Below are 15321 nucleotides of genomic sequence, written 5' to 3' on the forward strand. Positions count from 1 at the left end.
TTATCGGTTGATTTACTACGTTATCGGTAATTTTTACTACGTTCGGGTTTGATACGTTATTGGTTAGTTACTACGTTATCGGTTGTAACAAGGCCTAAAAGTTAAATCTGGATGATAAAACCATTTGAAAATTGAAAATTAGTTGCATTTCGATTTTCTTTTTTGAAATGAAAATTGGTTATTGCAAGGGTAACTCACTGCCTAACCTTCCACTTGCAATTTTTGAATCTAGTCATTGACACAGGGGGCGCTTTTCTAAAATTAAGCCCAGCGTTCTTTACATATGTACGGCGCTTATCTGACAAAACGTGCTTATCTGACAAAAATAACTAATTACTGCTTGAAAGCATCCTTAGGTTCGGGATACTCCGACGAATACGGTGTCAACACTAACCGTATGTACGGCGCTTATGATCTGACAAAACGTGCTTATCTGACAAAAAGAAGCAATTACTGCTTGAAAGCATCCTTAGGTTGGGGATATTCCGACGAATACGATGTCAACACTAACCAAGGTTATCTTCTCCCCTCGTGTCATTGATTACAATGCGTGACCTCTGCTGACCTCGGTTGTCATTTAACAGAAGACCCTTCAAAATGGCAAAGTCTGCAGACCCGTCTCTTACCAATGTGTTTCGGTCTATTGGTCGAGAACAGCCAGAACCCGCGGCGACCGTCGTGAAAGGTAATCTTTCTGTTTTCCGACACGTCCGAGCGCAGAATACCTCGATGGTTCTGCACAGGACACACATTCCTAAGTGTCAAGAGAAACTGATTACCAAACTTGTAATCCCAGGCTTGTTAAGTTGTTGTACAACTACAAGACTTTGTTCACGCGTACGAATCGCTTGTGATAATGATGGTTAAATATTGGTATAGAACATACACTAAGAAAGAAAATACTTTGATCCATGAGGTGATGGTATTTTGTACTAACAATAACATGGCCTGGGCAACTGCATTGCAAGAAATTATGGTGGCGTTCATTGTGTAAGTAGACACCAAACAGGCAACTTGCGAGTACACAATCCACAAAATGCCACTTTTTAGTTTTCCCCGGCCGCAAATACACAGACAGACTGCCAAGCGGTCAGCGTGAAGTTGCTGCCGATCGAACTCTGTGGTTATATTCAAAGTCTAACGCGACTGGAAGACAATTTTTTTAGGAAATTCAAGTGTTTGTGGCGGGGAATCAATGACCGTTGGCGATTTGAACAGACCGTCAATCAAAAGCTTGCATAAACTCTGTTTGCAGGATTAGCAAAATGTGACAAAAGGTTGAGATCAGTTTGTGTAATTAATGTTATAGAAATCAAACATCATACTGGCCATGTGTTTGACTGGGAGGAGAACTCCACTAATGCGAGAACCTGGGATTGAAAAGTGCGGCTTTAAAACGGATTTTAAAATGGAAAAGTTCAAGGATAAAAATGACAGAAAATACATTACCAAGCTGAGAATAAGTGACCATAATCTGATGATTGAGAAAGGTAGACACATGAGACCAAACTAAAAGCTGCAGGACAGAATTTGTAATAGGTGTGATACCAACTCAGTTGAGGACGAATTTCATTATATCATGTGTTGTCCATGTCATACACAATCACGACAAAAATTGTTAGACTCGATAGCAGTCAACAATGAAACCTTCAACAAGTGGGATTTGCAAGCCAAATTTTGCTACATAATGAGCAATACAGATAGCATGATTTACCTCACAACATTTTTCCAAGAAACAGATATTTTTTAAGATTACCCCACATTTCATATTCTGCATAAAGTTATATCTTTTATATATATATATATATATATATATATATATATATATATATATATATATATATATATATATATATATATTATATATATATTATTTTTTGATAAGCATCCTTTTCTTATTTTTGTAGTATCAGTGTTTTTGCTAAGGTTTGGGAATATCGGTAAATTATTTGGGAACCCCGGTAACATTGCTGCTGTCCCCTAATCTGATTGCATTGATATACCAAGGGGAACCCCGGTAAAATGACTGGGGAACCCCGGTAACATTTACCGGGGTACCGGCCTTAACAAAAACACTGAGTATAATTCTTGACTATGTTCACCTTTGAGGGAATAAGGTCAATAAAGTTATTGTTATTATTATTATTATTATGTGATATTTTGTTTGCTCTCAGGCACGGTATCTCTATAGGGTATAGAGTACCTTCACGGTATGACTTTTCTTGAGACCTGAGGTCTGGCCGAATTAATCATCTCGTACTAAGTTTTTGATCCGTTCAGCTCCCGGGTGATGCATATCATGAATCATGTAAATTGTTTCTCAGAAATGTCAAACATTGCATTGAAGTATGGTCCCTAGAGGCGCGGACCGTGATTTAGGTCTTCTACCTCAAATTCAAGGCTCTATGCGGTCACGTAGCAGACCACGGGGGGTTGTCTACATGTCCGTCCCCAGGGATGGGTAGGTGTTTCGTTTTATTGCTAATAAAGATATCTACCAACCTTTGGTGTTTCGGTCTCAATAAAGGTGCCCTTCTCAATCCCTGGTTCTCGCATTAGCGAATATGTCAACAGTCCATTAACAGTTTGTCATTCTTTTGTTTTCCATTGAACATTTTATCAAGGAAATAATATTTATATTAGATAAATCTGATAATTGAGTGGGGGCTTTAACTTTAATAGCACTGCCCTTGACAATCTTGCGTAAACGTTTTATCAACATGCTGCGTGTATTATCTGATGAGTTTGAGTGCCTAATTTGCCAAAGTAAGCAAGGGTAAATTATTAATCTGTGGACGCTGTCACCAGATTATCACCGGATTAAATTTGACAAAGTCAACAACGAACGCATCAGCAAGGTATATCTTGCTGGTGCATTCGTTGTTGACTCTGTCTGATAATTCCAGATGTTGTAATCACCACCCACAATGGAAGGCATTTCACTATCTGTAACTAACTTAAGTGCTGTTTACATTAGAATGATAACACTCATCACATTAATTAAAAACTCCCCAAGGTTGTAAATACATTTCCTGTCATCTGGCGTTATGTAATACCAAGGGATGGAACATTTTATATTCAGGAGGGGGTAGGGTCTGGAAGATTGATGAGGTAGCATTACTTTTTTACCAGATCCCTTGTACAATTTTTTACCCACTCCAACCTTTTCTTTTTATCAAGCCTTCTCTGTCTATTTTTTGTTGTTGACATTTGCTTATGTATTTACGATCTGCTTGTCCCATTGCTATAGAAGTTGATATGCATGTTCCGTAGGATGACCCCCAGTACCTAAGTTGGAGACCTTATTTGCTTTTGTCATTCTTGTTTTTCCTGGTTTAAATATTTCTCGAATGGACCAATTCAAACTGAATGTAAGCACACTGTCCTTGACGGTATTTTTGCCTTTATTGGTCAAAAATTTTTTCTCCTACAACTACTGATCTGGCAGCTTTGATATTTAGTGTACAGGTTTCTAGGGTTTATGTTAATAAGATATATTGAAATTAGGATGAAATCTGCAATTTTGTATTTCGGTGGGCAATTTTTCTCATTTTTGGTCAGAAAATTTGTTAATCCCCACGGACACCGTCCAGGGGGACTTATAGATTTGGTCATGTCCATGTGTGCGTGCGTCTGTCCGTGCGTCCGTGCGTCCGTCCGTTCACGCAGATATCTCAGACATGCCCAGGTCAATTTCTTTCAAACTTTGCACAAGGATAGTACCCTACCCCATACAGATGCACGTCGATTTGTTTCACAATGCGATCAAATTTGGCCGTGTTAGAGGACTTTTTAGTTTCCACCTCCATAGACTCTCATGTATAAGACAGCTGTCCATAGACTCCCGTGTATAAGGCAGTCCATAGACTCCTATGTATAAGGCAGTCCATAGACTCCCATGTATAAAGGCCAAGAAAAATAAAAATTTAGTTTCTCATCGTATTCATATTGCAAAAAGGATGCAGTGACACAGTTTTTAGTCCCCACGGATGAAGTCCAAGGGGCTTATAGATTGGGTCATATCCGTCCGTGAGTCCATCCGTGAGTCCATCCGTTCACGCGGATATCTCAGATATTTTGACAAAATGTCACGTGAACTTGGTGACCTTTGACCTCAAATATATATATATATGTCCATAAGTCGGTAACCACAAGTGGTACACCCTTCATATATGGTATGATGGGACAGCTTATGACGCCACATATTGTACCTCATTAATTTTATTTTAACCCAATAGCGTCCATGTTTACATTAGCCGGTACCTGACCCTATATTTCCCCACGCCCTCTACCGGGGAAATGGGTCAGGGAACCAGACTAGTACACCCTTCATATATGGTATGATGGGACACCTTATGAAGCCACATATTGTACCTCATTAATTATGTGCATATCTAATTTTGAGCGAATCAATAGAGCTAGAGGTCTGATTTTTGGTATATAGCGATAACTTAGCAATACAATTATTTTGACTAAATGTCACATGACCTCGATGACCTTTGACCTCAAATATACATATTTGTCCATAACTCAGTAACCACACGTGGTACACCCTTCATATATGGTATGATGGGAGACCTTATGATGCTTCATACTGTACCTTATTAATTATGCATATATCTAATTCTGAGCAAACCTATAGAGCTGGATGTCTGATTTTTGTTATATAAGGATACACATAGTATAGACATTTTTTGACCAAATGTCATGTGACCTCGATGACCTTTGACCTGAAATATACGTCTATGTTGATAAATACGTAACCACAAGTGCTGTGTCCTTTATATTTAGTAGGATGGGAGACCTTATGACAACACGCGCTTTACCTCATTAATTATGCACATATCTAATTCTGGGCAAGGGAATAGAGCTAGAGGACTGATTTTTGGCATATAGGGATTAATTAGCAATACAAATTTTTTTCAAAATGTCACGTGACCTTATGACCTTTGATCTTGATTATACATATATATGCATAACTCAGTAACCACAAGTTCTATACCCTCCAATTCTGATAGGATATTAGACCTTAAGATGTCACATCTTGTACCTCATTATTATGCGCATATGTATTTTTTGGCTGGCCAATACATCTAGAGGTCTGATCTTTTTTCCCAATTTAGAACCATAACTTAGACATGCCTCATGTGTTTCAAATTGGGAACAACGACATAGACCTATGTGCCCATAGATCTCAACATATACACTCCAGTGATACTTCTTAATGACCACATTTCCCTGCCCCATCAAGACTAATACTCCTATTACAAGTGGGGACTATGTCATTGTCAATGACTTGTTTCTCAAAGTTTACCAGTCTGATTGCTTTGATATTTAGTAAACAGGTTCTTAGGGTTTTTGTTAATATGATACATTGAAATTAGGTTGAAATCCGGAATTTTGAATTTTTTGGGCAACTTTGCGAAACTCAATTTTACAGGGGTATCTTTCATTTTGTATTTTTAAGATTTATTTTTTTGGTAATTTTCTACCTTCTGGAACTAAGAGTGTATAATGTGATTTAGTAAACATTTGGTATGGTAAACTGTATTTGGTGTTGAAATGTGGTAAAAAATCATTAGAAAACATAGCTGAGGTGATTTTAGCAAGTTTGGTTTCCAACAAATATTTTCTAAAATTTTTTCAATGTTTAAGAGTGAGGGAGGGGTTCCTGGCAGATTTTGAAAAAAATTCCAAACAAATGTCAATAAAAAAATCAGTCAGAGAAGGTTTGACAAAAAGAATAGGTTGGAGAATGGGGAAAAAAAGAATGTACAATGGATCAGACAAAAAAGATAATGTACCTCATCAATCTTCCAGACACCCCTCTCCCTTTATCAAATGGTCCACCCCGATGTATTTTTGAGCGCAATTAACCATGCAGTGTATTTTATTTTAAGATATCAAGTTAGGTAAGGATTTGAAACTAATAGTCAAGTTCACCAGAGTTATATCCTTGTGTAATTGGTTAAGTTTGTAAGTTGTTCCACATGTGGATGTACAAGCTGCTCTGGAAGAAAACAATATTTACTTTTACCTGAAGGGTTTCTGAGTCATGATTGTGAAATATCTCCATGTATCTGGTGTATGGGCAAAATATAAACATTGGTTGCATGTTATCTATTTCAGTCTATGTCAAATATTGTAAATGAAATATCAAGAACAGTTTGCTGTGTGCTTGCAAAAGATAACATATTTGTCAATACATAAACTGCCTTTCAGATTGATTGTCTTAAAAATTATCACAGAAGTAGAAAAGGAAAATAAACTAATCAAATTGCTGTAACATATTCACCCTCAGTGCCTGTAGGCCTATACTTAACCATTTTATCATCACATTCAGCTGTTTGTTATATCTTTATCACTCTCCATGGGCCAATTAAGGCATACTTGGGGGCCAATGTCATCACTCTGTGCCAGTCTGTGTACATGTCTGTCTGTATGTGACATGTTTCATACAATTGTTAGCTTGTTTTGATAACTACCGGTATGTGGGAGCAAACAGTGATATTGTCATTATGTGTTACTGATGTACAACATTGTAAAGTTAGTGAAGCAGTTAATGCTGGTTTTTTAGTCCCCGCGGACTATTTTGTGATACGATCCAATATGGGCGCGAGGCGGCCATTTTGTTGCGATTTTTCATGTCTTTGGACCATAACTCAGACATCCTTGAACAGATTCTGTTCAAACTTGGCACAAAGGCATAACACTATGGCCTACATATGCATGTTTGCGATACCATCCAATATGGCCGCGAGGCGGCCATTTTGTTTGTGATTTTTCGTGTCGTTGAACCATAACTCAAACATCCTTGAACCGATTCTGTTCAAACTTGGCACAAAGGCATAACACTATGGCCTACATGTGCATCTGGAATTATATTGCAATACGATCCAATATGGGCGTGAGGCGGCCATTTTGTTGCGATTTTTTCATGTCTTTGAACCAATAACTCAAACATCCTTGAACCGATTTTGTTCAAACTTGGCACAAAGGCAAAGCACTATGGCATACATATGCATGTATCAATTAACCTTGCGATGGGATCCAATATGGCTGCAGAACTGCCATTTTGTTGGAATTTTGCATGTCTGAAGCGTAATTCAAAGGTCATTACACCCATTTTGTCCAAACTTGGCACAAAGATCAAGCGCTATGGCATACATATACATGTCAATTTACTTCGTGACATGTTCCAATATGGCTGCCAGATTGTCATTTTTTTTCCGATATCGCTGCCAGATGGTCATTTTTGGATTCTTTCATGTCTTTGAGGCTTAATCATATGCAAATATTCCTTACCCAATGTTGTTGAGACTTGGTACAAGGATAAAGTACTATGGCATGCATGTCTACTAATTTTGTGCTATGATCCATATGGTCAATAGACAGCCATTTGATTTCAATTTTGGTGTGATTTTTTTATGTCTTTGAAACATAAACATAGGTCACTGTTCCTCGATGGACTGATTTTGTTCAAACGTAATACGAAGATAAAATACTATGGCTGCATTCTTGAGCACATATTTTGTTTCATTATATGATCCGAAACGGCTGATTACAACAACATACCCGATCCCATACCATTTTGAAAATTCCACCAAACCATGTGTATAGTATGTGCCGTCATTACACTAGAGGCAGTGAGGGCATCGTTATGTGTGATGTAATCAAAAGTTCCTTCACTGGTCATTACCGGCAGAGATGAGTCATTTATTGAACGTTTCTCAGATTACTTTATTATGCAAGTCACAGGCCTGATACACCCGTTGCATCAATGTCATTCCACAGCTACCTAGACCACAGCTATCTAGACACCAAAGATTACAACAAAATGGACAAGCGGGGACTGTGTCATCAACGATGACTTGTTGTATTTAAGTTGTTTTATTGGTAACGTTTTCGTTAGTAACAGTAACTTAAATAAAATGAAGTACGGTGCTTAGTTATCTACGATTTTGCATACAATTGAAATCCATTTACTGCAATGTCTCTCTAATTTGTCTTTTTCCAGAGCTATGTCGTACTCTAGGTGGTAGTTGAATTTCCCTTGCAACATAAAAGCTGCAAAGTGTGGTTTACTCTGTTTCATTTTCATGACATAGATGTGTCTTTTGGCTAACAGTAGCAAGTGGTTGTGAATGTCAGAGTAACCGTCAACACCAAAGAGCAATTCATTTAATTTTGTCTCGTGAACAAACTGGGAGATTCCTTGAAAAATGTGTAAAACTCGTTCCAGAAGGTCTCAGTGAATTTACAGGTGTAGAAAAGATGATCTAGTGATCGTTGCTGCTTTGGCAGAATGAACAGAGCGGTGATTGGTCCATGCCTCTTCTGGATAGATGGTAGTATGTGTACAGAATATGATGAAGAAGTTTGAACTGGAATTCATGTGTTTTTGTGTCTATGGCTACCTCAAATGGTAGACTACATGTATATATGGAAGACCATGGTCCAGTAAAGTCATATTCTCTTTCATAATAGCGTTCATTAATTGGACTTTAATTCCTCTTTACTGTAAATGGCATTTCTGATGCTCGATCTCCCTGGTAACTTTATAGGAGGGTCGAAAGTTATAATTAAAAAACACATATTCATATTCATGTATGTTGGCTAACTTCAGTTTAAATGCTACTTTCATTCTCACAAGTGTACATGTCATTGTATAGTTTATATTGCATGTTGTATGCCTTTTGTATGTTTGTGTATTATGTAACTGATTCAGGTTCCAAGACAAGTAAATGACCTTATTAATCTAACAATTCTCTGGTGGTTATAATAAGCTCAGAACCCTCATAAAAGCCTAGATATGGAGGAAGGTTTTGGTTAACATAGTGTCACCACTGTTTACATAAACTATAGCCTCGACATTGCCCCTATGGTTTCAAATTGTGAATAAACTACCGTACATGTAGGGTAGGATCTTATAAATGGATGAATAGCAATTTTGAAAATACCCTAAAAGTGGGGGAGGGTCTTATACACAGGCAGAGTCTTACAATAGAATGAGTACATCAAAACTAACCTTCACATGTATTTCACTATGCCCTTTCAAAAAGATACCTCCTTGTATAAACCAGCTTCTCTTTAAAGTACTGACCAGTGTGAAACTGACCTTGTTTGATAATTTACAGTTGATATTGATATCAGTAGATTTTGATAAAAAATGGAAGACAATTAAGAGTCATTGACACTATTTTGTATCACTTTTCAGGGAATGTTCCTCAGTGGCTGAAAGGCAGCTTTCTCAGGAATGGTCCAGGATTATTTGAAGTTGGCAGTGACTCGTATAATCATGTTTTTGATGGGCTGGCCCTACTCCATCGGTTTGACATTTTGGATGGAATAATCACTTATCAGAGCAAGTTTCTTCAAAGTGACGTCTACAAAAAAAATATGGCCACAAATCGAATTGTTTGCAGTGAATTTGGTACTCTTGCACATCCTGATCCATGTAAGAATATTTTTCAATGGTTCTTTTCATACTTTGTACCACCGCTGTTGGAAGACAACTGTAACATCAGTTGGATTCAGCTTGGTGATGAATACTATGTCTGTACTGAGTCAACAAATATCCGAAAAGCTGACCCAAAGGATCTAGAAACTGGAAAGAGGGTAAGTTTTCTGCACTGTATAATGAACATTTTGAAGGTTCAACATTTGTATTAAAAGTAAATGAATATGGAATCGGTATTTATTGGACAACTGCATAGTGCATGGAGGGGTCACAAAATTTCTATGTATTTATGAGTATCAGGGATCCATCCTTGTTTACCATAGGAATAAAATGGAAGTCCCTGATATTGCAGGGGTTTTTAAGACAACATTTAAATTAAATTACCATAACGTTTGATCGGGGGGGGGGGGGGGGGGGGTACTTCCATTACTTGCCAATATGTATACGTGCCGCCCAATGGGGTGGGTATTTCGGCAACTTGGTCTAAAATGGGGGTATCAATTCATAGTAAACCAGGGTCTAAAATGGGGTCGATTTTTGAGTGCCACACAAGAACAAATTCCAACTGTCAGTTCCCGTCTTCCTAGCACAGGGTTTTGAGCTGCACTCAATAAGCATCGATATCTTTTTGTGTGGCAGGGGAACCATTAAAGAGACCCCCTGGCTTTAGCCAAAATAAATATAGACTTTGTTTTAAAACACTGTCACTAATTGGTCAGAACTCCATATATGGAAGAATTTTGCCCAATAGAAAATATCGAAACAAAGTGGCTCTACTACTACTATCATAACAGGTCGACCATGGGAAAACTAGCAGTGCCTTATTGACGAACGGCGATATTTCTGACAGTTATGAGTAATGCGATAATTCCTTTTATGAGACTCAAAAAGCTTATGAATATAAGAAATATTGTTTCAACTGGAGTTCTTTTGACATTTCTTTGCTTAAATTTTTACCTCTTTTTAAGGGGCTCCGTGCTTGATTGCATGAAATCACTCATTATGCATTGCAGAAATAGGGGCTCGGTAGAGTGTGCTTAGCCTTGCTTTAGGCTACTAGCTGCAGGTATTTGGCCAGACATGGGTAAGGGCTCACAACAAGCTAGTATGTCTTTGCCAGCAAGGGATTTTAAATATAAACTAGTTTCATTAACTTTGTCACAATAGTGCGGTACCCTACTGGCCGGTAGATTTAATAAATTTACTTTAATAAACTGTTCAATGGTCAAAAGTTGTGACAATTTAAAATTTGCTTATATACATGTGGTTGAACCAGCAACGAAAGGTGTTTAGCTCACATTTGGTATACCAATGTGAGGTTATCGTATGAGCTGAAGTCGATGGCGTCTCTATGTATGTGTGTATGTATGTATGTATGTCCGTATGTATGTATGTATGTACGTACGCACAGTATGTCCGTCAACATATAAAAACATGCAAACTGCTGCACGTTTCCGCTTGGTATTTGGTGCATCCTGGGCTATAGATGGGATTTTGTTCAAATGAAGTCTGCATTGCCAAAATTATGCTTACAAAATGTGAAAAATGGTCAAGAATAGTGCTGATTGCAAATGACGTCACTCTCTCTCATTAATATGCATAAATAAATATTTGTCTGCATTTTCCGCATAAACGACGAACATAAAACCTGCCAGTGTTAGAATGGCTATTTAGCATCTCACTATTTGTATAAATTGATGACTGAGACTACAAGCTGCAACAACAGCCGTGCTCACAATGACAAATTTTGTCTGAATTTCAGCATATTTTTCCGGAAGTCGTGCGCGTGCAGCAATATTTAGTAACAAACCCAAAATCGCAATCAATGCTATTAATAACTCAAGAACCGCTGTTTTGATTGATTTGAAAATTAGTGTGCAAGTACCTTAGGTGAACCTTATAAAGTTTTACGGATATCGTGAAGATATCGTTAATTTTTTATTTTTGCTGAATTTGTTGGTGATTTTTCTCATTTTCATTAAAAATTATTCTTCTCTGAAACCGCCAGCCCAATTGCTCTCAAATTTTGGTTGGATGTTTGCAAAGGTGTTACTCTTCTAATTTGTTGTAATTATGACAAAATTGGGAAAATTACTGTTTTTGTGCAATTTTGTCATTTTTGGTCAAAAAATCTTAAAATTTAAAGTATTTTCTTTTTAAAACCCCTGGACATACAGCTGGTATATTTAGTACACAGATGCACAGAGATGACAATAGTTAGATATGTGGACATTGTCCTGAAATATACTATTGGGTCAAGAAAACTTGTTCTCAAAAATATTTGACTGATAGCTTTGTAATTTGGTATAAAAGTCCTGAGGCATGTTATTAGATAAATGTTCTGCTCAAAGGGTTGGGAAACACCCAAATTTGTATATTTCCTGCCATCTGACCCTATGTAATACCAAGAGGTGGAACATTTGATATTTAGGAGGGGGGTAGGGTCTAGAAGATTGATGAGGTAGCGTTACTTTTTAGCTCCCATAGCCATATGTATATATGGCAATGGAAGCTATTCTTATAGGCTAGGAAAATGTCTGTATGTATGTATGTCTGTATGTCTGTATGTCTGTATGTCTGTATGTCTGTCCGTCAACATCAAAAACTCCAAAACCGCTGCACATTTCATCTTGATATTTGGTGTGTACATGGATGATGGGCTGTAGATGAGATTTTGTTCAAATGAAGTTGTCATTGCCAAAAATATGCAAATTAGTGCCAAAAAAGGCGTTTTTGGTAAAAAATCTCCTTCTTCATAACCGCTGGTCAGACAGCTTTGATATTTGGTATACAGGTCCCTAGCGATAACCCGTCTTGGATTTGTTCAAATTGTGATGAAATATGCAAATCTGTATTTTTAAGGAATTTTTTTGTCATTTTTGGTCAAAAATTTATTTCATCAAAACCGCTTGTCTGACAGCTTTGATATTTGGTATACAGGTCCCTAGGGATAGCCCAATTTGGATTTGTTCAAATTGTGATGAAATAAGCAAATCTGTATTTTTAAGGAATTTTTTTGTCATTTTTGGTCAAAAATTTATTTCATCAAAACCGCTCGTCTGACAGCTTTGATATTTGGTATACAGGTCCCTAGGGATAGCCCAACTTGGATTTGTTCAAATTGTAATGAAATAAGCAAATCTGTATTTTTAAGGAATTTTTTGTCATTTTTGGTCAAAAATTTATTTCATCAAAAACGCTCGTCCGACAGCTTTGATATTGGTATACAGGTCCCTAGGGATAGCCCAACTTGGATTTGTTCAAATATGATGAAATAAGCAAATCTGTATTTTTAAGGAATTTTTTGTCATTTTTGGTCAAAAATTTATTTCATCAAAACCGCTCGTCTGACAGCTTTGATATTTGGTATACAGGTTCCTACAGATAAACTAAATATGATATACAGAATATATGATGAAATCTGCAATTTTGTATTTTTGGTGCAATTTTTGCCATTTTTGGTCAAAAAATGTGTTTCTCAAAAACTACTTGTCTGATGCCTTTGATATTTGATATACAGGTTCCTGGGGGTTCTCTTAGTTTGATATAGTGAAATTTGATGAAATCTTCAATTTTTGTATTTTTGGGTCAGTTTTTGCCGTTTTTGGTCAAAATATTTGTTTCTTAAAAGTTACTCATGTGATAGCTTTGATATTTGGTATACATTTTTATACATAATTATGATGAAATCATCAATTTGTATTTTTGCAGCTAATTTTGCCATTTTAGGTCAGGCCATCCTGAAATGAGCTATCAAAGATCTCAACCTTCTTCATCAATACATATGTCACAAAACGTTGCTCTCTTCATAACACAGCAGAGCTCTGTCGACCATTGGGTCGTTTGTTAGCTCCCATAGCCATATGTATATATGTTTACAAGTTTACATTTTATTGAAAATCTCAATAGCCACTGAGCAGATTAGATGAAAAATTAGCATGTATACTAAGTACTTTGGGCTGCCCTGAAATGATTGCGCACATCTTGGGTCAGTATCTTGGACTTGCTATTTTTCATGACTTTTTTTGTAATTTTCTCCCATTTTTGGTCAAAAAATCTTCTTCTCTGAAACCACAAGTCTGATTGATTTGAAACTTGGTATGGAAGTGCATAGGAGTGACCTTTCTCAAATCTGGGCAAATCGTGGTGAAATTTGCATATTTGCATTTTTTGGCTATTTTTTTTCATTTTTGATCAAAAATTTTTTTTAACTCTGAAACCACACGTCCGATTGAGTTGAAACTTAGTGTAGAGGTTTTTACGGGTGACGTCAGTAAGATTTGATCAAATTCTGGTGAAATTTGTATAATTTTATTTTATTGGGGGAATTGTTTCTATTTGTGATAAAAAAATCTTTTAGCTTGATTTTAGCTTGTTTTGATAACTATATGGGAGCGACCAGTGACATTGTCACTATTTTTTACAGATCCTTGTACATTTTTTACCCACTCCCACCTTTTCTTTTTATCAAGCCTTCTCTGTCTATTTTTTGTTGTTGACATTTGCTCATATGTATTTAGGATCTGCTTGTCCCATTGCTATAGAAGTTGATATGCATGTTCCTAAAGATGACCTCCAGTACCTAAGTTGGAGGCCTTATTTGCTTTTGTTATTCTTGTTTTTCTGGTTTAAATATTTCTTGAATTGACCCATTCAAACCGAATGTGAGCACATAGTGTCCTTGACTGTATTCTTTATAGGGATTTTTATTGATTTTGGGATCCAATGTCATCACACGCTAACTGGATCCCAAGTTCATTTTAAATGGTGAATGATTTTGTATGAGTTTTGTTTCCTCCTCAGATAAGAATAAAAGGAGTATTCAATTTGGTGTTTCTTCCATCCCAACTAGTTTTCATTTCATTCATCAAACATTTCAAAATTCCAGAGCTAAGCTGGAAGTGAAATCATTGTGAAAGATGTTTCATGTGTTCAAATTACAGACTCAGATCTATGTACATTGACTAATAAACCCACTACAACATCAACACTGAAAATATTGTCTAGCCTGACTGAGATAATTTTAGATAAATTAATAGGATGTCACTTTATCACTTCTTAGGATGACTACCAGAACTACATTGCAGTCAATACAGCTACATCTCATCCACATAAACTTGAAGATGGTAGTGTTATCAATATTGGCAGCTCCTTTGGAATGAGAGCAAATTACAACATAATTAGGTTTCCTCCAGCAAACAAGGGTAAGATGTTATCGACTTTGTTGTATCATGGAAATATAATGTAACTTACTTTTGCACATGTGATTCTTTGAAAGCTTGCTCACTAATAAAAAGTGTTATTTGACAGGGTGACATCAGTGTCATTAGTCTGTCAGTCTGTGTATGTTAGTTTGTGTTGGTCATGTCTGTTTACCCATGATATACAAACTAAACTATTGTGCGATCATGGAACCACAAATCTCCATGTTGCAATTCACATGTTTGGCACTTCTACCGTATTACTTCCCTTTTGCACATAAATCTATGTTTACTTACAAGATATATCAAATGGGAGTACAGTGTCATTGAAACTTTTATATGCATTGTTATCATTGATATCAAGATCAGTAAAACTTAAGAACAGAGTTGTCTCAATTGCCACTAAGTTCATTGTGTTGTATGTTATGGTTCTGATCATGTGAACCCCAGTATCATTATTGCATCTAAACCACTTTTCTGACAGCTTTGATATTTGGTATAAAGGTTTATAGGGATGAGCAAAATATGATATATTCAAATTATCATGAAATCTACCATTTTATATTTTTGGGGCATTTTTCCCATTTTTGTTCAAAAAATGTGTTTTTAAAAAAGTACTGGTCTGAAAGGTTTGAAATTTGCTATACAGGTTCTTACAGA

The 15321-nt window shown here is 36.6% G+C and overlaps 1 protein-coding gene across 8 annotated transcripts in view; it reads left to right on the forward strand.

Annotated features, from left to right (window-relative positions):
- Nucleotides 1-269: 269 nt before the first annotated feature.
- Nucleotides 270-15321, forward strand: part of LOC139136486 (carotenoid-cleaving dioxygenase, mitochondrial-like) — a 141534-nt gene continuing 126482 nt past the window's right edge. For 7 of the 8 annotated variants that reach the window (XR_011553548.1, XR_011553608.1, XR_011553660.1 and 4 more), the window contains exons 1-3: nucleotides 270-685; nucleotides 9218-9618; nucleotides 14523-14664. Coding sequence is in view for 4 of the 8 variants with exons in the window: in XM_070704580.1 (XP_070560681.1) it covers nucleotides 598-685; nucleotides 9218-9618; nucleotides 14523-14664 (631 nt within the window). In the remaining 4 variants the exon portion in view is untranslated. The remainder of the gene's footprint in view (nucleotides 686-9217; nucleotides 9619-14522; nucleotides 14665-15321) is intronic. The other variant, XR_011553452.1, reaches the window with a different exon arrangement.

Source organism: Ptychodera flava, chromosome 1 (assembly GCF_041260155.1).
Source record: "Ptychodera flava strain L36383 chromosome 1, AS_Pfla_20210202, whole genome shotgun sequence".
Classification (NCBI taxonomy): Eukaryota; Metazoa; Hemichordata; class Enteropneusta; family Ptychoderidae; genus Ptychodera; species Ptychodera flava.